Source organism: Phasianus colchicus, chromosome 23, assembly GCF_987193195.1.
Source record: "Phasianus colchicus chromosome 23, bPhaCol1.hap1.1, whole genome shotgun sequence".
In the NCBI taxonomy this organism is placed as follows: Eukaryota; Metazoa; Chordata; class Aves; order Galliformes; family Phasianidae; genus Phasianus; species Phasianus colchicus.
Genome location: NC_143458.1, coordinates 2,923,644 through 2,945,692, shown reverse-complemented (window position 1 = coordinate 2,945,692; position 22,049 = coordinate 2,923,644). Strand labels below are relative to the sequence as shown.

At 45.8% G+C, this 22,049-nt stretch overlaps 1 protein-coding gene across 1 annotated transcript in view; it reads right to left on the bottom strand.

Annotated features, from left to right (window-relative positions):
- CBL (Cbl proto-oncogene) overlaps positions 1-22,023 on the bottom strand; it is a 34,323-nt gene extending 12,300 nt beyond the window's left edge. Inside the window, exons 1-8 of the mRNA XM_031599837.2 lie at positions 21,749-22,023; positions 16,895-17,142; positions 5,508-5,654; positions 4,076-4,232; positions 2,487-2,608; positions 1,680-1,817; positions 866-953; positions 332-463 (exon numbers count right to left, since the gene is read on the bottom strand). Of these exons, the coding sequence (XP_031455697.2) occupies positions 332-463; positions 866-953; positions 1,680-1,817; positions 2,487-2,608; positions 4,076-4,232; positions 5,508-5,654; positions 16,895-17,142; positions 21,749-21,895 (1,179 nt within the window). The 5' untranslated portion in view covers positions 21,896-22,023. The remainder of the gene's footprint in view (positions 1-331; positions 464-865; positions 954-1,679; positions 1,818-2,486; positions 2,609-4,075; positions 4,233-5,507; positions 5,655-16,894; positions 17,143-21,748) is intronic.
- Between the last annotated feature and the right edge of the window lie 26 nt (positions 22,024-22,049).

Sequence of the window (22,049 nt, the reverse complement as noted above, 5' to 3'; positions counted from 1 at the left end):
AATACGTGGTTAATATATAGGCAGGTTGAAACCTGCTTTTTGGCAGGTACAGAGAGGATGAGAGAAAAGCAAACTGTGCTAGAAGTATGGAGGATTTTCCCTCTGGAGTAGAGAGACTTTTTAGCAAGTCCTTGCACTTGGCTATATATTGAGATAGAGCATCTGAGCAGCCTTTCCCTGTGCAGGGGAAGCTAGCACTGACATTTCTGAACTACGAGCTTATGTCTCTTCATCTCCATACCTGAAGGAAACAGAACAGGAGGACACACTGTGTTTCTGTAGGAAAGCAATTAGTCTCACTCAAGGAGACAAACAAGAGGCGACGCCTCACCTGCCATGCAGTGAGACAGGACGTGCACATCAGATGGCCACATGGTTCAATCTTCACATCCTTGTCGTTTTCAGCACATATTTTACACAGCTGGAACGTGGAGCCCATCTCACAGTACAGTTCATATTGTTCCTTGGAGAAAAGATGGACAGACGTTGTTGATATTGTAAAATAACGTGCAGGATTTATCATAGCTACAAAGAAATCCAAGACAAAATGGGCACAATAGAAACAGATTGCTCTGAGGTAAGTGGACTTCAGGTTTTCCCAGATTTTCATTCAAGTGTCCCAAGAACAGACTGGGAATGAAGGGTCTGAGGGTGCAGACATGGTGGATATCACAGAAGAATTAATCTGTTGCAGAACATTCTAAATAAGTAATTTAAATTCTGTGAGCAGAAAGCTTTGCAGTCTCTCTGCCCAGCCCTACCTGTCAAAGACTTCTGCAACTCCTTCAAGATACAATAAAGCAGCCTTTAAAAGAAGCCTTTAGGATACTGAGTATGACAGGGCAGGATAGAAGACTTCACTCACCTGTGTGACTTTAATGTGGTCCTGAGGCGTGGGCTCACACAAGCCAGTCAAGTCAGGGTTCTGATTCCGGCCATCAGGAAATAAATAACTGTAAGCAGTTGAGAAAAAATAATATCTCACTCTGTTTACACACACACACACATACACATGTACATAACGTTTCCTTTCAGGGTGGGGGGAGGAAAAGAAGAATGAGGGTGAAAACAAAGGGGTGGGAATTCAAGGTACTGTGAATTCAAAAGAAGTTTTGCAAGAATTCCCTTATCAGACAGAAAACAAACATGCCATTCTTTACTGCAGAAAGAAGCTTGTTTTCCTTCCTGGGAGCAATTATACTCGTCTTAAATCATTCCACAGTGAAATTGTAATTATCCAGAGTGAGAAAACCGAGGTCATAGTATCAGTTAAGCACAAGTTAAGGAGCCAATTACAAAAGAGTCTATGATGAGGAAAACACTGACACACACTCATTGTCTGCTCTTGCAAAGGACAATACAGCTCCCAGTACAAATGATAGCTGTCTGAGTATTCTCAAGTGCCAAAGCATACAAATTTTTCCACTGACACCAATTCACTTGCTGGAAGTGTTTTCCTGAATCAAGGTCTAAATAAAAAGGAAGAGCTGAGAGATGCTCAGAAGGGGCTGAGTGATGTCAACAGTGACTGCTTGACCTCTGCAACACGCTGTGTCTCCCAAGAAGAGATAATGTGTGATGAGCCCTGCAGGTGCACTTCACCATTCAGCTGACTTTGTGGCAGCAGGATTAAGGGGTATAACACAAACCCACAGTAAAAACCAGCAAAAGTTACTTACAAGCCTTCCCTGAAGCCGTCAATCAATGCTTGAAAAAGAGGTTTGTTGTGAGGGATTGTCTGAAGAATATTCCCATCTGCAGTGACATATCCAATGGCCCACTGACCAAGTCGGGTGCAACTCAATCGAAAAATGTAACTGAAAACACAAAGGAAAAGGAACTTCAGTTTGGACTGGAACAGGCAAGTAGGCCTTTGCCTGTCTCAAGACAGCAAATAAAAACTAGTAGGAATGACCGGATGATTTATACCAGCTTTCCTCACTTTACCCCCAAGCAGATCAAAGGAGAACTTTGCAATGTGATACGAAGTGAGAAAAGCATCCAAGCAATGGCCTCTGTGAAATTAAACACAGGATCTACAGCAAGAAACTCTGGCATCTTCATAATCATTTGTTTCAAATTAATTTCAGGAAAGAAAAAAAAACCATCAGACTACACAAGGTTTCCATTTTTAAAACCTGCACAGAACTAAAAGCATACTAACAACCTCCAGAAGGGAACACTTGACCCTTCCTCTTTATAAAGAGAAATCTGTCAGCTTTGTTGCACTGGGCCACATTTAACCCAGGATACTGGGCAGCCCAAATTTACTCATGCCTACAGATCTCTGTGTCATGCTCATGCCTGAGTGAGCTGCTATGACACTCGTGCAGGTAAACCATGACACAGAGGAGAACTGAATACAGGACAAGCTAGAGCTTTGCATAATTAACAGAGGAGGACGAAGACAAAACCAAACCGATCTCCTCAGCCAGTAGAGTAATCAGCAGTGTTAGAAGTAGCTACCAGAAAGGCCAAGCACTAACCTGCCAGGTTTGTGAATGAATTTCTGAAGCCGGGCTTTCACCTCATCATACGTTAGGAATGCCATATAACCAGGATGAGTCACTGCTAGGCTATTCCAGTTCCTGAGCAAAGAGGACCATGGCTAGAGAAACAACAAAGAAATATATTAACCTAAAAGGCATCAAGACACACAATACTCCTTAATCAAAGGGCTCAGTGTTTCACTTAGAACAGCAGGTTTCTTATCCCACCATAAATCCCACAGATGACCAAAAGCCTACAGCACCTCAGCGTTGGATTTTCTCTGGTCAGCAATAGAAATATTAGCTAAGAAGGACCTGCATCAAAACTCCTTTAAAAATGAGGGAGAGGTCACTGACATCACAAAAAGCTCAAGAAAAACTACCAATCTGTATTGCTTCTGCAGAGAAAATGACTCATTCCTGAGACAGGGATAGAGATGGGGAACTTGGGAAGGTTATGCAGAAACCACGACCAGCCTGATTCCATCCCTGACTTCTTCATGGCCTCAGGAACGTGACCTCCCTTCTCTGTCATGGTTTCACTGTGTGTAAGATGCTTGTGACTTGAGCCACCTAACCTCACTTGGGTGTGGCATGGATTACTGCCTAGTCCAAGATCTGAATCAATGAACCAGCATGCACACGTTAGGTTTTCCCCAAAAAGTGATGCGTAACGACAGCTTGAAAACTTTCCATTCTGTGGAAAAGTGCTGGGACATCTAAATCTCATCTAATTTTCCCAAACTTCTCAACTCACCCAAAATGATACCTCTCCCTAAGAACTCTGTATCTCTTGGAAATCACATAACTCTTTTATGTACCATAGCTGGAAAAAGTGCAGAATGAAATGAGATACACTGCAACACCAAACATGGGAATTTTTCATCTAGACGTTTCTTAATTACAACCCACCCTATCACATGGGAAAAAGCAAGCCTGAGCCAAAGAAGTAAGTGTTTGTTCCTGTAAATACCCATCTGCACCATCAAAAGCTGTGTTTCAGAGCTCAGGACTTTTAAAGACCATGGGCTAGAATTTTACTTGCTATTAATATCCCTTCAGCAACACAAATACTTCTTGCACACAGAGCACAGAACGTGTCTGCAACATCCTGGCTGTGTCAGTTCAAAAGCTAGGAAACCTAAATTTCCATGCTATGATCCATCCTGAACATTCCCCTATGGAAAATAAATCTGACAAGAAAGAAATGGATACGAAGAAAGATGGACTGATAAACTCAGCTTCACATTTCCTGAAGCTGTGTCAGAACTTTGGTCTAAAAATGACTTTTGAAAGGGAAAAACTGATTCATGGGAGGATACAAAATGTGCCTCTTACATTTGGTTAGAATCTAAATTTAGAAAACTTTTTCTTCTCCAACCAAAAATATCAAATGCTCCTATGTGATTTAACTACCAAGTGTTTTAAGAACTGCTCAGGGGATGAGGGGCAAGACAAAATCCTTTGCAATATAAATACCACGTTAGTGTTCAAAATATGGTTTATCCTTGGAGAAGTCTCAGCTGAAGCACTAAGACAGATTTCAAGTGATTTACACTCCTGTAAATCAAGTGATTTACACTTACCTGAAAGAGTCGTGTGAAGATATCAAACTCAAACACTGAAATGTAGTCATTGCACGTCAAATCAATCGTTGACTTCAGGGCCATGGCTTCCAGCCCCGAACTGATGGGATGCACTTCATGTAGGGCTTGGCGGAAGCTCTTCCAAGGAACAATGGTCCTAGGGAAAAGCAAGCCATCTGAGACTGGATGTGTCCAAAGAGCACAATCACATGCCTACCACCTTATACGTTTTACCTGCGGAGTGTACAGGGCATAATAATGGAAGAGGGAAAATCAAGAATGGCCACAAGAGATTTAATCGTGTTGTATGAGCTAAAGACTCCTTGGGACTGAAGGGAACCAACAGCCAAGCATGCTTTTTAGCCAGTTTTCCCTGCAAATACAAAACTCTGGCATCTGAAGTCCATCTCTGCTTTTTCCATTCTCTTTTTCTGCTGCCCTGTCATGTCAGCTGTACATATTACTGCCATTTAGTAAGAGTTTAATAGTTTTCTAGCTGGCAGAAAAGGAGTTAACAATAAGTAGAGGTGCAGACAGTTAAAAAAAAAAAAAAGAAAAGAAAAGAAAAAAAGCTGCAAGCAATTCTCCAAACAGGCATTAACAGGAGAATGAAGATAATCAGCAAGCCAAACACAGGCTCCTCTTTAAAGGAATATATTCCTTCCTTTAAAATATCAAGTGGAATAGAAACATGAAAAGAATGTGTCTAGCTTCAGACAACTGAATACATGAGTAAATACACTACAGCTTTCTGTTCTGACAGCTACTAATTAAACTCTTTATGTGAAGCACCTTACTTAAAAGCCGTGCCTAATTCCATTAACTTTAATCCCTACACACTGCTGCTGACACCTCTGAGGTTCATTTACACAGAGTTTCATTAGACACAAAAATTAAAGCTGACATTTCAACTGTTTACACCTAAATATACGCTGTGCTCAACTTTCTCCTTCATTCTGTCTTATCAAAGCCATCATGCAAACTGACAAAAGTTCAGAGAATGCAGAAGAAAGGTGTCTTAAATGATTGGAAAGACTAATTGGAGGGAAGATGAAAGAATTTAATATGATGGCTTAGCTTGAGGACAGCTAATATTGGGGGCACAGAAGCTTTGGAAGAAGAAAGGTGATTCTGCATTGTTTGTGGAGCTCGCTTAGAAGTTAAGGAATTAAATTAAAGAGTGGAAAATTTAAGTTGAATAATCCAGAGAAACCTTGTGACAGTGCAACAGTCTGCTAGGGAAAGTGGGAAGGACCATCACTTAACACATCTAAAATGAGACAGGACCAAGAACTGGAAAATATATTGTAGGAACAACTCTGTACCCCACCCGGGACAGCATACCAAATGACCTAACAGGTCTCTCCCATCGCTCATCCAAGCTTAAAAACACAATTCTGTGCACAATGTGTGGTCACAGCCAGAAACTCACTTCTCCCCAAATGCTTTTCTCCAAAATTCTGCAGCATCAGCTTTGGTGATCCGGAATGTGTCTCCTTGGAAAAGGCCACTTGGGAAAATACCTTTGAGTTCTGCCAGCATGTGGCTGAATATCAGGGATAACTTCGTCAGGTTACGTCTAGAAAGGAGCACAGAAATACAAGTTTCTTTTAGGAAAGAAAGATGTGGTTTTGCACGATTAATGCCTGTAAGAAACAAGACTTGTTTTTTGGTTTTTTTTTAATATTAAAACATAAAGAAGAGGGAAACAAATGCATAGAACTGGTGGGTTGGATACTGATGCTCCTCTTCTCCCCCCCCCGGTAACACCCTCTAGAAGCTAGGAAAATGGAGATGCAGAAAAAAGAGCTGGGTATTTCTAGGCCAGAGGCCTTTTTTATGCCCCACATCACATGCTGGGAGAAGAAAGAAGGAAGCAGTATCACATGGGGAAGGACAGCTTCTCCTCTGCTCACATCTGACACCCTGGGTCTGGTCAGGAGACCTCACTGACCATCACAGACACAGGCTGGTGGGACACCAAGCAGGCTGACACAGCCTGCAGTCTGCAAAGCTCAGCTGCTTCTTTGGCAGCAGCACTCACCCTTACGTTTTCACGTGTACATTGTGTCTCAGCAGTGCTTACACCACAAGGGATTCTGGTTTTTGCTATTTTATCCATACCCAACACCACCAGGTGCTGGAAACCAACTGAAGTAAAACTACCCAGAAGCTCTTCTGGAGGCTGCTCAGTTCAGCAGCCCTCCCCCGGATGCATTACCCATCCAAAATGTGAGTAAACATTTGATTTGATCCTACAAACACTGAGCTAAAAGCTGTCTTCACCTTCATTAGCTTCCAGGAGAGGTGATGTGGGAAGCCCCCCAGCCCATTGCTGTCCCAATTCCCAGTCACACTGCTTCCTCTGTTTCACACCTTGAGGTTCTGGTGCCATTCCCCACCCCCTGCTTTAGGAAAGCTTATGTATCACTAAAAGACTACACAGTAAGAGAAAGCAACTCAGTGAACTGCACCCAAACAGCCAGGTAAGAGATCACCACGTGATCAGAATCACACCTGTAAATATCAGTATAAACTCATTTCAAATGGTGTATTCCTCTTTCCAGGAGCAGATGAGCATCTCTGCATTACCAAAGGCAGGCTCAGGTTAGGGGGCACATCCCTCATCCTACAGGGGAGATGATTTAATGGTGAGCTCACTCACCCCTTTGGAAGCACACAGGTTGTGTTCCTTCTATCCTTCCAGCAAACATTCAAATAATTGCCAATGGAAGGTTGCAGTTGCATAGCCTGCTCCTTCAGCCCCCTCCCAAAAGTGCTTTTTTTCACAAAACGAGACAAGATGACACTTTATGGCAGAACACACAGAAAAAGCAAAGACTATTGTGAGTCATTTAATCCCAACTCAAGCAACAAAGGAGAAGTGGAATTTGTATCCACTCCATTTGTAAAAACAGAGGCGTGAGCTGACGTGGAAGCAGTCTGTAGAAAATGCTGAAGGGTTTCCTGAATGGGTTAGGGAGCAACGTCTGCATGCAACCTCAGCAGGTCGAGCAGCATCAACACACTGCTGTGAGATCCCACGTCCCACAGCAGCAGAAGCCTGAAGGCACCGAGGTCCCCCAGCACTCCAATGTGTGAAAAGGGGCTGATTTATGAAAGCATCCCAATCCTGCTTGGAGTGAGCACCTACAGCACAGGAAGGAGCATCATTTCAGGTGTTTACTCCCATGTGCTGCGGAAGGCTGGGTAGGATGGGGTGAGAAACAAGCTCCAGGAACAAGGGTCTGACAAAAAGCAAGTGGGTGCACTGCAAGGAGACAAACTGCATTCCTGTGTGTGCTCACTCAGGTCTGTGAGAGCTCTCTCCTCTCACTGTGCTTCAGGAAGTGCCTGCACCGAGCTGAGCCCAGCAGGCAGACAGAAGAACAGCTTCCTTCAGCAGCCTTCGGTGTGGTTTAACCAATGATGACTTTACAGCGCACACACACACACTGAGGAACACGGGGTTTGCAGAAAGGTTTCTAAGGTCGAAACACTTTCAGGTCTTAGGTTGAAGTCGCCTTCTTTTTGTACAAATATTGAGTCATATCTTCTGTAAACAAAAACAGGAAGAGCACGGGCTGTAAACAGAGAAGAGCAGATTACAGAAGGCTCCAGGTTAGAAACCAGCTTGCATACAGAAACCAGCTTGCATGCAGCAACCAGTTACCAATCCTGTTCCCTTTAAAAAGCATGCTGCTTTATTTGAACAAGCCAAGTTATACGTTTGTAAATGAATACAGACCAAGTGAATGCTTGCAGTTACAGTGATGTTTACAGCCTGTTATCACATTTTCACTGGCATTTCAGTGCTTAGTGATTGTGACGATATTTTACTTTAGTAACATCAGCAACTGTCCTTATCTCTGTAGCTGAACAGAAACCAGCATTCACCCACAAAACGTGGCAATGTTTTCAAAGAAAATTTAAGCAATTTAGGTCATAAAGTCTCAAATCTTTTTGGCCACAGACCTGCAGGGTTCCTTCTGTGTTTCTTAGAGAAGAGGGCCCCTACCAAGCTGTTGGGAGAACACAAAGGCTGCTACCAAGTGCTGTCCCAGAGCTCCACCAGCCACAGCTTGGCACCTAAATCCCACAGGCCATCAGAGGAACTTCAGCACCTGCCAGAGGCATCTGTCAAAACCTCACCCAGGGAGCACAGGCCACATCAATGGGCTCTCCTGGCTGCTTGCAACGAGCTGAAGGCAACACCTGCACCAGCTTCTAAAGAGCTGCAGCACATCTCTGCGCAGCGGTCGGGTCTGGAGGCAGAGCAGCAGCTCCGTTTGGGTGGGATCTCATGTTCCCTGCGAGCAGCTTCACACACACATGCAAAGCTTGCAAGCACAGAAACCAACCACACACACAGAGAACGAAAGCGTGGAAAACCAACGCTTTTCCACTCGCTGCAGTAACCCAACATATTACTAAGAAACACCTGCAGCTTTAGCGTGGGTCCATTAATAACAGGCAGCAAGAAACCAGTAACACCAACAGAGCTTCCTCAGCTGCGATTACACTCTGAGCATCGTGCAGCCTTCACAGCAACAAGGGCTCCAGCGATGCTGGTGTGCAGCAGTGCCTTTGGGGAGGCTGTGACCGCCCTGCTCAGCTGCTGGCTGTGGGGCTCCATCCCTGCGTCCTCCCGGCGCTGCGGTCGCTGCTTCCTTCCTGCTCGGCTCCACGCATTGCAGCGGAAGCCCGGAGGTCAGCTGGGCACTTCCAGGCACACCAGGGCTGCTCCCTCCCCCAGAGCCCGAGCAGAGCTCTCTCCTCCAGTTTCCTGTTTGCTGGACAAAGCGTTTTTCCTCTGTACAGGCTCGGTCTTGCAAAGCCATTAACAGCAGAGGACCGCTCTAATCTCAGCATTGCCTCTTGCTGCTGCAGTGATGCAATTAGTTCAATTAATCCACGTTACAATCAAGCAGCATCTCGCGGGCTCAGGACTACATCAGCCTTACCTCGAGGCAACGTGAAGGCAGTGCTGCCTCTTCTACCACTGCCAGTCAGAGGTTTGTCATTGCCTTCCAACATCTCTCAGCTACTTCTCAGCAAACCAACGGGCATGGGATGATCCTGCTCCTCCTCCATTGGCTCAGTACTGCACCAACATGCCGTGATGCAGCACTAGGGCTGCAGAGCTACTCCATGCAAAGGGAGGAGCTGCCATGAGACAGTCAGCTACAAAAAGCTTCAATTATCTGGAAGTTATTGTGTGCAATTTCTTATCTAAGGCAATTTCCAGAAGGATTTTCTATTTGCGCTTCTGCTGATGTGAGCAGGGGGTCTGCATAAGCAATGCTCAGCACCTTTAGGTACAGGCTGCTTTTAGCAAAGATTCTTCAAAGGAAGAAGACAGCCACCCCTCCACCTCAGCCCTGAAACAAAATTCAATGCTGTTATTTCATAAAAATCAGCAGCAAGCTGAGCTCGGTTACGAATCAACAATGAAAACCAAGAGGGTAATAAACTCAAATCAGAGCACCTAAGTTTCAGTAAAACCATCCTACTCAAAACTGAAGAGAAGGCTCTCTATATGCAAACTTGGCTGTTTGAAAGGGCACGGCCCGAAACACAAAATGCAATCTCAGTCCATGGAAAAATGACAAATGACTGGTGAGTGTTTTTTAAGAAAGCAAAGCACGCTCGTTTAGTCTGATGGAAAAGTAAGGGAAAAAAAAAGCATTAGAGAGGATGTGGGAGTGTCTGACAGCTAACACTAATCCATTGACTGCAAGTCAGGGCTCCTAAGGGAGATGATGCAGTTTCTGATTGTGTTGCCCCAGAACTAACACACACACCTAGGGCAGCTCCCACACACAGCTCCCTTCTTTAGAAATTCTGCAGCACTGTGGTGGCCTGGAAAGGAGATGATTGCTCAATTAAAGTGAAGTAAAGCACTCTGATGGCTGCACTATTCCTTGCTGCTGCTGCTGCTGGAAAAAAAAAAAAAAAGTGCATTTTTATAATCAACTCAAGGTCCGATTCGACCCACAGCACTGCAGCTGTATTGCTGCACCCCAGGGGAGAGGCCACACAGAGCTGCCAGCACACTGTGATTATTTCAGCAGTAGAGCAATTAATGGTTGTTTTTCTGTAATCACATGCTGCTGACCCTGCTGATGGACAAGGCTTCCTTCAGGACTTGGACATATTTCAGGTTGCCCAAGGAGGCTGTGGATGCCCCATCCCTGCAGGCATTCAAGGCCAGGCTGGATGTGGCTCTGGGCAGCCTGGTCTGCTGGTTGGTGACCTGCACATAGCAGGGGGTTGGAACTGGATGTCACCGTGGTCCTTTTCAACCCAGGCCATTCAATGATTCTTCTGTGATTCTGAATCATATTGGACTTCCTAGAGGCAAAAAATCCCAGTGATTTACCTTATTTTACAGGCGAGGCAGCTGAAGCACAGGCAGTGCTGGAAATTAGAATGGGAAATCTAAAATCCTTTATCACGTGCTCATTATTGAAGAATACTGTCCACTAAGTGCTGCTGCAAGGAGTTACTGCTATGGAAATCCAAGTTTCCTACTCTCACTCCTGAAGTCAATGTGCAGTTATGTTCAGGATGACACTCATCAGACAGGGTTTGTATCCATGTGGATAAATGGAAGCACAAGCCTCGGGACTTAGGAAAATGAAACCACAGCTCTTGAGGTCCTGAAAACAGCCAGATAGGAAAAAAAAAAAAAATACGACTACTTTATATATGTAAGAGTTTGAATAAGTCAGCCTGTTTTAACTCACCAATAAGTCAAACTCACGTTTCAGAAACCACAAAGGCACGAGGTTATCGTGTAACAGATGCATTTCAGCTGTTAGCAGCTATGCACCAGCCAGCAGCAGCTCCAGCCCATTTGGGCAGCTAGGTGGCTGCACCTGGTCCCAGAAGCAACAACTGCACCAAGGTTCTCATCTTCGTGTCAGCACAAAGCACCACGCACAACCAGCAGCAAGTGGGAATGCTCGAGGTGCTCCCAAGCTGACTTTCATAACTCAAACAGCTTCAGAGCCCTCTATGCAGAGTGATCAGTTTTAAAATAGCTACAGCGGAACTACTTTCAACAAAACTTGCAACACAGGAAGTGAATGAAATTCCACTTAACTATTGCTAGTTCAACAGAAGTCACCTTCTGCAGCAGCACTGAGCCCTGACCTGCAAAACACACAGCATGCAGGCATCTCCCAGCAGGGAATTCACTGCTTTCTTCAGACTCTGCTAAAACCACCTTGGTTTTGTGGAGATGCCTGTCTGGGAAAAAGGAAGCAAGCAACACGCTTATCGTGACTTGTTTGTACAAGTTTCACTTCCAACTCACTTTTTGGTTTAAATGGGTGCAGGCTTTGCTGTTTCGTTCTTTACAGAGCTACAAAAACAGCTGATCCATCCTGCAGTTCTGAGGCTTCCCTCACTAAACCCACGGTGCTGAAGGTGCTGTGACCTCAGCAAGCAGAGCTGTGTCAGTGCTGCCCTTCAGTCCTGCAAAGCTCTGTGCAATGCAATGCTGCTTGCCAGCAGAGCCCCAACTACAGCCTTCTTCAAACCCACTGAGACCCCAAACACAGCAGCCTGGCCCTGTGCACACGAGCTGAGCACCCAACGAACACAGCACAGTTGCCAAGAAGCAGAATCACACTTGGCCAGCACCAGAACCCTCCACATTTTAGGTGGCCATTCCTCCTGACTAAACTGCATGCTGGTGCCACCATCCACCAAGCCAGCACACAGAGCTGGCCTTGCATAAGGCTCTACACTTTTATAGACTCTGAGAAGAAGAAAAGTTTACTTCCCCATTGTGCAATAAGCTGGAAGGTTACCTTGGCCCATAAACAAGACAGCAGTACAAATTCTGACCGAAAGAAAATGAAAATGAATGCAAGCTTATGCCAGTGATATGAAGCCTTATCTGAGTCTCGTAACTATCACCTCAACTTGCAGTTTAAAGCAGAGTTAAAGAGAAAATAATTCACATTCCTCTCCCCAACAACATTTAAATGATAATGAATTTCTCCTTGGGTAATAAGCAGTTAGTTAGTTAGCACTCATATGCTGGAGCCTGGCAAGGAAACCTTTCTTGTGGGCAGCTTTGGAGCCTGCTCTTTTCTTTAAGATGTTCTAATTTAAATGCAGATGCAGACTTCACACTAGTGGGTTTTGTTTGAAAAAAAAAAAAATAAGAGTCTTTGCTGTATTGGAAGGAAGCAGCAGCAGGAGGACCAGCTCACAGTGTGTGTGTGTGTGTGTGGGTGTGTGTGTGTGGGTGTGCAAGCACTCCCAAATACGTGATCAGAGCAGAACCTCCTCCGGAGGGCTCTCCTGGGTCACAGCATTGCACCAATGCTTTCCGAATTGTTACATTCCAATCCTTTTTCCAAGTCATTCTTCACGCATTTCCTTCCCCTTGAGGGACACACACGGTCATTTTGAATACACATTAAATCCCGGTAGCTTTTTCCTGTGTAAATCACTCTCCAATACTGGAGATGGAGAAGAATACGAAATCCTGCTGAGCCAGCATCCCTTCTGTCAGGAAGACAACAGTTAAACACAGACAGCTTCCCAAAACTTCCCTTGTTACAGGCAGGGTTTATGCCACTCCCTGTCCAAGCCCATTTTCTCTTCTACAAATGCATTAATTTTGTTAACTGCTTACTGGAGCGTGCAATTTCCTAAACAATCAGTCGATATCCTGAGTAATTACTTCTCCCTTCACCTGCCCCCACCCACTGACTCAATTCTCACATGGAAACGTTCACAATGGTCTGATTTTCTTCAGGAAACAACTTATCTGAGTTTCCCCTTACAGCAGACACTCTATCATATTCAGTAAAGCTGATTCATGACTGAAAATGGGACTCTTTGCACTAATTTATCCTCTCCCAAGTAAGGGAGGGTTCCCACTACGGGTCCTTTGTGTGTTGACCTGTTGGGTATCCTGTACAGAACTGCTCTTGTTGCACTGCTTTGGCTGTAGAGCAGATGAGCTTCACTTCTGGGTGGTTTGCTTCCTCATTTTTAACAAGTCTTAAATATCTTCTGCATCAGGAAGCACTGGGACCTATGAAGAATACAAGCCAGCAGTTTCAGAAATGTTTGCATCCTCAGCAGCACTGCTGGTTACACACACCTCACCTCCAGCAAATATCAAGAATGATAGACCAGCTCCTGAAATACTATTTGACCCCAATACCAAACCCTGCAATGTTAACTTCGTAGCCCAGCAGATTCTCAAACACCAGTTTTAGAGATTTTAAAGACCAAAGAGCCCATTAACAAGGGCAACCACAAGAAGCAGCCAACAGTCAGTGCTCAGAGTAACACTGCACCTCTGCTAAAAAAGAAAACCTACTCAGAAGTCACCATGCTGAAGCAAACCTACGTGCCTACTCAGTCTATAAGCAGGAGCAAGAAGTTACCAAGCATACTCAATTAGTCAGGAAGTGCACACGCAGCACCCTTAACAGTGCTGGTTTTTAAATAGAAACCCAAGTGACCTAAAGCAGAATTTAAATAGTTATCTTTGAAGCTCTACTAATAAAATAAACGAGCAAGTTCCCCTTGCAACAACTGCAGGATGGGTTTGTGGAAGTTGGTACCAGCTGAATGACTACACCCAACCACACTAAGGACAAAAGGGAAGCCTTGAGGGCTGACAGCAGTGTGTGAACCACGAGGACAGCCCAACGGGGGCTGCTGTCAGCAGGCTGACCGTTGAGGTATGACACAGGAGAGCGTTTAACAGCTCTACCATTGCAGCTGGACTAAAAGTGAAGGAACAAAGACTCACCCACATCCGTAGTACAGCGGGTGAGCATACGAGGCTGTCCTAACCCTGCTCTTGGTGTGTTATTCTGACTTTCAAACAAGCCTTGTGTTGTGCTCTGCATAAACGCACCTTCCGACGTCCTTATTTCTGCTTGTGGATTTGACACTAAGTCTGCCTTACAGCAAACCCCGAGCTGTGCTCCCACACAGCCTGCTCAGAACATCCACACACTGCAGTGCTGCAGAGCACTGACGCTGCCTGACACACATCTTGCAGCTCTGAGGGGTGTGTGATGCAGCACGGGCAGCCACGAGACGCGGTGCTCCTTGCAGCTCTGCTCCTGTTCTGCCTCAGCCCACTGCAGAAGGATGTGCAGGAGAGTCTGTGAAAAGTATGAGCAAAGGCACAAAGAGGTTTAGAAATAAGAAAAACAGCTTTGGTTGCTTTGATGCTCGAGTGTGAAGACAAATCTGCTTCCACAACGTCAGATACTTTGGGCATTTCTAATGGCTGACACGTTTGCTAGCAGCAAACACCTGCAAGGTTTGCACGCTACTTATGCAAATGTCACAACAGTGCATTTGCTTTACATCAAGAGATTCTGGGGGGAGGAAAAAAACGGCGTACACAACAGGAAACAAACCGAATGCTAAATCTGGAAGACAGGAAGAAAGAAGCTTCAAGGACAACAGAACAAAAAAAGCCAGAAAAAGTCAAGAAAAAGTGATTATTCAGTACACCAAATTAGATTTTTAAAGGCATGTTTTCAAAACACTGTAGACTAACATTAGCAGTGAGCTTACATAAGATCAGGACAGATTTTTTATATATACATACATATGCACACACACATTGCCATGAGTGTGCTTGCAATGAATACCAGATTCGAGTTATATTTGTTTGCTCTGCAGGATGCTGACAAGCTTCCAGAAAGTTTCTCCCACGCTTTGGATATTTGAACTCATTCATGCTTACAGACATTAAAAAAAAAAAAAAACCACACAGAAAAAAAAAAAAAAACGACACCACTTTTGTCTTCAACTCCTAACAAGGTAAGAACATCTTCCCTTTTAAATCAAAAGGTGCATTGATGGCAACGTTTCTTTTAAGTCAATTTCAGAAGAAACAAATGAACAGCATTTAGTTACCAGCTTCCAAAAGGCTGCACGGATGCTGGAAGTGCAGCAATTAGCAGATTCCCTATAGCTGAACCAGCAGCAGCATTCTTTGGGCAGAGCTATCTCTTGAACTGGTATATGGCTCACATGCACACCTTCTTTCTTCTCTACAAATTAGAGAATTGAGAAGGTTACCACTCTTGTTACCAGCCCCAGGATAAGCATATTTTGCCCTCTGTGCCAAAATAGTAACTGCTGCTTCCTGGGCTGAGCACAAAGCAGAAGGAGATGCCACGACACTGCTGGGATGTGATTCTGCTTTCACACTTAGGTCTGTAAGTCTCACCGCAGTTGCTTCTCTGGTAAATTGTTTATTTATAAATGGCACAATTAGCAAATCACCAGAGACTCCTGTCACCTCTGATAGAATCCTCTTTCAGTTCATTCATCTGGATCCTCCTGCTCCTTTTACCAAAACCACTGATGGAACAAGGAGCTTTTCCAGGATGGTTAATTCTGCAAAAACATTTCTCTGCTTCCCCTCCTGTCCCTTGGTATTTCAGAGGGAGAGGTTGAACCTACTATTGACACGGCTGTCCTCCATTTGCTCATCAGATGTTCCACACTGACGACAGAAGGATCACAACACACGCACAGCTAACCAGAACAAGCATCAGATAAACCCTGAAGGGTTTCACATACCCTCAGGTATTTCTGGAGAAAACAGTGAACGTTCTAGAAAACATCATCACCCGTATTACGTGGCAGCAACATACAAACCATAAGCAATAACTTCTACTTTAGGTATTTTAGGAGCAACCTGTTGCACTGCAAAGTCATCATCTCCAATGATCATCCATCTGTCACCATCTTAAAGAACAATCCAATCAAATAAGCAGGAGACTCAGAGTTCATTTGCTGTGGGTTTACACAGAAAACTAAACTTCTTCTAAGGGAGACAATCAGACCACGTGAAGATGCCATATTTGCACTCTGAAGCCCCATCTCCAGCAAGGTAACTGCAAGTCTCATCTGACAAGGCAATGCTGAACAGCAACTCTAAAAGAGATTTTTATTTCTTCATTCATTCTTCAGCACTGGCAATGAGAAATCAAACAGCACGAACAGCAGCTTCTACAGCCACTCCAACAGACTTGCTGGAGTTCAGAATTATAGAATATGCTACAGTGAGTTCAATATATACCAGAAACATGTGCCAGCACTTCTCTTTTTTCTTCACCCCAAAGTAATTCAAGCAAGTAGTTGCCAGGGCGTTAACCACATATTCTCCCCAGAGCAATTACATTCAGCTACTGGGTTGTTTCACTTTTTTTTTTCCACTGTTCCTTAATTCTTTGCCTGCTGCAAAAAGCTGAAATGACTTTTAAATGACAAGTGCACACTTTGTATGCCTCTGTCCATTACATCTCGCTGCCAGCAGTTGGACAAATGCATAAGATCAATGTTTCCCAAAGCTGTATTCTTCCCTTAAGTCACCCTAGCTCTCCTTAAAGCCAAATGAAGGGAAGACACAGCCTTTCAAGTACAGCACAGCACTCCTCAGGATCCAGACAAAGCCTAAAGATAACTGCTTTGCTACATAACACAAAACATTCTTCTGTTCCCTAAAACTGCCAGAAAGATTATCCTGAATCTTATCATGCTTTAAGAAAGGAATAAGACCTTTTCACAGCACGCTTTATTGTTCACACACACCTAATGAACCTGAACTACACAACAAGGGCCATGCAGGCTCTGAACACATACCCTGCACCCTGATTTCATTAGAACCAAGTATATTTTGCTTGAAACTCTACACTTAGCCTTAAATTTCATCAGTCTGTTCTCATGTACAGACATGTCACCCAGCAGACATCAGTTCACTAAAGCACATTAGTATCACGAATATGGGAATGCATTTTTCCCCATTACCTGGGCTGAGAGTTCTCCTCATACATCCGCTCTTTCCCCTCCTTGAAGAGGCTGATAGTCTGCTTGGTTTTCTTCATCAGGTTCTCCATGAACACACGGAAGTACTCGTTTTCTCCCAAGGTCTCCATCTTCCCCTCGTAGCGTGACAGGATGGTCCGGAGGTGCTGGTAGGTATCAGGCAGAAGGTCCAGGATGTAGGGTGGGCTGTTCTTCAGGGCCAGCTTTGGGTTCTGGCACAGGCGTACCACCTGTGGGTCATCAAAAAGACTCATTTTTAAAAGTTAAAAATAGCAAGCAAGTCATCAGTCACTTCCAGACCATCCCGTGTTACTTACAAACCACATTTCTTTTGTTCAGACAGGGAGCCCAGCCACTGGGCAAGCCTAGAGACCAAAGCACACCAGGATGTAAGCTGAACTTACTACAGGTTTTCACTATATATGCCAGTGGCTCATGATAACAAGTCTGTGATGGGGGCAAATAAAAGAAGCCTCTTTGCCACCTACTACTGCCAGTGTTATCTGTTGCCTAGAATGAGAGAAGGGAAGGGAGAAAGAAAGGCAAAATGGCAATTGGAAAAATTACTGGTGTGCTGTCAGTTGTAAGAAGAACCAAAACTCTGCTATTCTGTTCTACTGTTTTGAGCCCAGTTTCAGAACTTGGAGAACTAAGAAAGCAGCTCATACAGCCCTACTCCTACCCTGCTAGATAACTGCTTCCATCTTCAGCCTCTTCCATCAGATGTGAGCAGAAAACCAGCACAAAATAGGCATACAGCTTCCTAAAGCTCTTTGATACAGTGCAAGTTATCTGACGGCCTAATACCAATGCACACTAATGAGGTCTATTAATGACAGCCACATGCACAAGAATATACAGGGGTCCTCATGCAGACAACACTTCCACAAAGCCTTGAGAAATCACAATGGCTCGAGTTGGAAGGGACCTTAAAGATCACCTAGGAATCTTCCTGAGCAATCTGCTGCTTCCCTGCTTCCCTTAAGCACCTCAGCACTGCTGTAAAACAAATAAATTCAGGCTGAAACAAAGCTTTAGCATTTCACTTTGCCACTGAGGGCTGTAAAAAGGAACCCTGAAGGGTTAAGAGCCATCTCCACTGCCACCTGACTTACAGCAGAGCCTCCAATGCGAGCTGACTGAGAAGGACTGTGTCACTGAAGAGATGGGCACCCTGTATATTAACAAACAAACAGAAAAATCCGACCTGGCATTTAGAGAACTGCTTGCCTAGAAAACCTTCCCTGAGAGAAGATGGAAATTAAAGCACCAAAATGGCCCCTATGTGTGTTAGGAAGCCTCAACCAGCAGACGGGTGGTCACGCAGCTGACTTAGCCAATTGATTTGGATGCCTCAATTGCTGCTTCCTTGGAGCCTGTGAACACTGCAACGAACCACATCAACAAATTGAGTCAACACATTCGTCCCCTGGATAAAACCAGCTTCACTGCAGAGCATGAGCAGATCCTAAATATGCTCCACAGGCAGCAAAATCGCTTCCTCCTTAGAAACTGTTTTCTTACACAGTGGCTTAAAAACTTAACAAAAGCAGTTCTTATGAGGAAGCCACATTAAATAGGCACACAGGTCTGAGTATGCCCTTCTCTCAGTCATCTATAATAGAAAACAGTTGGAAAACACCCAGCCACAGAAGCAGACCCTGTGAGTCAGTACTGCACCAACTTCAGCAGTGATTCCAACACGTCCATGCAGAAGTCCTGCAAAGCACAGTTCCCACAGGATGCCCTACAAAACATCCCGCTCAGCTCGCTGTGCTCTCCATTTTGCCATCCCATGTCCTATCCCCATGGAAGCTGCAGCCAGCCCATCTGCTAGGGCCACCGACCTGTTGCCTGATGGTAGAAAGGCTTCAGCACAGACACCTCTGCTCTGTGCCATGGGCTGGGGATGCACTGCAGAGCCTGCCCAGCCCCTGGAACCACTGCACCATGGCACAGTTCTCCAGCACTGCAGAAACACTACAGTTCTTTCCTTAAAAGCAAGTTCTGTTGAAATAACATCTCACCTTGAGACAGCAGTACAAGAAAAGCTACTCAAACTCCTCTTATCTCTTTCTGCATTTGTACCCAGCCTCTCTGCTACTTGCAAGGAAGGTGACCTACAGAGGCATTTCTCAGTATCAGCTTCAGCAGCTCAGTAACATCAGCACGCCTCTCTGAGTTACCTATAAGCTCATCTTCCCTGCCAGATCTCACTGCACTGTACTGCATCTCTTAAACCTTGCCTCGAGTGCTTCAGGACCACAACACCGATCCCTGAAATGCCTCCAGATGGTCTGCATCAGCTGCTGCCCCTCCACATCTGGGAGAAGCCATTCCCAATTGCAGCTGTTCATGTAAAAAACGGAGAGTTGATTTCACCAGCCAACACATCGTATGTTTTCTTACACAGAGCACTGCTTTATTTGCTGAAGACAGTGATAAGATGAGCAAGCGTGATAAAAACAAATGAAAAGCAGTTCCTCCCACTTGAACCAATCTATACACCAGGTTCAAGATGCTGCAAGGAAGTGACTGCATTGCTTACTGTGCTGTTTGTGCAGGCTCACAAGATGCCTGACAACATACCCATCCTCAGAAGGGCGCTGATATTTCAGAGATAAATGCACAGATATCACCTAGTTGAGTGCAGGTGTGCATCCTTCTGCACAGCCACGACAGGGATGCAGAGGGCTGTGTGTTAAGAGTGCAACCAGGGCAATGGCCCACACTCACAGTTAGAACTTCAAGTTAAAGAATCTGAAAGGCAGGAATACATCAGGCAGCTTATGGAGAACATTATGGGGAAAGTATTTGGACAAGAATCAACTTGCATAGGAAATTCATCAGTCATATCCAGAACCAGAGATGCACGATTGCTTTGACAACTCCTGTTCATTATGCAGGCTGAGGAATCAGGCCATGAACGCACTGTATGTACAGCACACATCTCTGCAAGGAAAACATCATCTATTAAACATGCACACAAGTTGTTTTTCTTCATTTGCACCTGTACCTTCATTTAATTGGCCCAGAAAACTAACCCACTTTCGATAGCTCCCACGCACCCCTTCTCACCACTGGATTCACAGCCACTGTATGAAGGCCTGGCATTTCCTACACAAATTTTCAACTCTCAGTGTCCATTTACACAGCTAAAGCTAACTGAAATCAGAGAGGCTTTTCAACATCAGATCTTCCTCCTGCTCCCATAACGCTGCACAATGAGCTAAGACTCAAAAAATTAAGCCTAGAGCCAGAGCTTTCAGGTGTTGCTTAGGAGCAGAACTGGGAAGCCGGTGCTTTTAGCTTTTCCTCTGACTTGGGGCAAACAATCATACCCTTATCTGGGCTTTTTTGTTAGTGGTTTCATTGTGGAGATGGGGGATAGCCAAGGATGGCTCACATAGATGTGTCATGAATGCATACCCAAAACAGCCCACCACAATCCAGAACACCTAAGTGTCTGCAAGCCAGCCTTTTCCTTAGAAAAGCCCACCTCATCTAGGCAAACACAGACTGACATTCACCTCTATATCACAGGAGCAAAAAGGAAGATTTGCATTCCTATAAGTTGTGCCTGCAAGTTGAACTTATTCCCAACAGAATCACATTTCTGTGCTCATCTTCAAACCAGTCTTCCCACCTCAGCCCTTATACTTATGCCCTCAGTGTGTGTCAGAGGCAGCCACTGGCACTTCTCAAAAGACTTCACGCTGGATCCCAGTCTCTCTCTGCAGAAGGTGATCAAAGCTCATCACAAATCCAGCAGGGTGCAACCATAAACCGTGTCTTTTGTGGAGCCAGCCAACGCAAAGTGATTTCCTGGCACGAGCATCATTTAATACGTCTTGAAGAAAGTCACCTACCCTGCCTTCCACAGCACCGACTGCAGGAGATTCAGACACTGCATGCATCAACGCAATGGAAAAGAGAGAAAAGAGGTGAAATGCATAAACCCAGGGGGTAATAGGATGAAGGAGGGAGCTACGCTGTGCTCCTGGGGGAGGGTGACACCCCCCAGGAACTGCTGGGATCTTTGCACCGAGGCTGTGCTGCTCCTCATGGCTGTCCTCCTGCCTTGAATCCAGCAAAATCCACCACACACTGTAGTCTGCAGCACACCAAGCATAACCCCAGCTCTCGACAGCAATAAGAATTATCACAGTCGCAGGGAAAAACACATCAGACGTTTTTATTTCCTGCACAACCACAATACCTGTGTTTTTCACTCAGAGCCTGGTGAGGCACTGGAACAGGTTGCCCAAGGAGGCTGTGGATGCCCCATCCCTGCAGGCATTCAAGGCCAGGCTGGATGTGGCTCTGGGCAGCCTGGGCTGCTGGTTGGTGACCCTGCACACAGCAGGGGGTTGGAACTGGATGAGCATTTTCAACCCAGGCCGTTCTATGATTCTATGCTCGCTTACTGAGCGACCCTATACACTCCACGAGAACCCACGACGTGCTGCTCACCAGGATCTCTCCCAGCAGCACACAGGGCCACAGCTCCAGGCCGCCCTGCTGTGCCCATGGCCGTTTCCTGGAAGCACGAAGGCCACACGAGGGGAATGCCCGACCCCAGCACCGAAACCTGGGATTGGAAGAGGTCCCCCTCCATTCCCACACCGCGAGGTTTGAGTGCTTATCGTTAGATCTGATTCTATTTTCGCAAAGGCTTTTACGCAGCATTTCGTGGCCGTTCCAGCAGTGCGGCCCCAATCCCATCAGATCGCAGCACGGCGCTGTACAGCCTCGCCCCATCGCGTCCCACGGCTCCAACCCAAAGCCCGGCCCACCCCTCGAGTCCCCCCCGTGCCACCCCCCGCCCGGGCCCACCTTATCCATCAGCTTCCAGCACTTCTCCACCATCTTTTTATCCACGGCGCCGGGCTGATGCGGGCCGAGGTGGTGGTGATGCGGCTGGAAGGCGTCCTTCATCAGCCCGATCAGCCCCCCGGGGCCCTTCTTCAACGGAGCCGACATGAGGGCAGCGCGGGGGCGGCCGACCGAGAGCCCACAGCCGCCCCCACCCCGAGCGGCACCGGGCCGCGGCCCTGCGGGGCTGACGGCCGTGAGGAGCTCCGCGGGCCGGGCCGGGCGGGCGGCGGCAGAGCGAGCCGCGGGCGGTGGCGGCGGC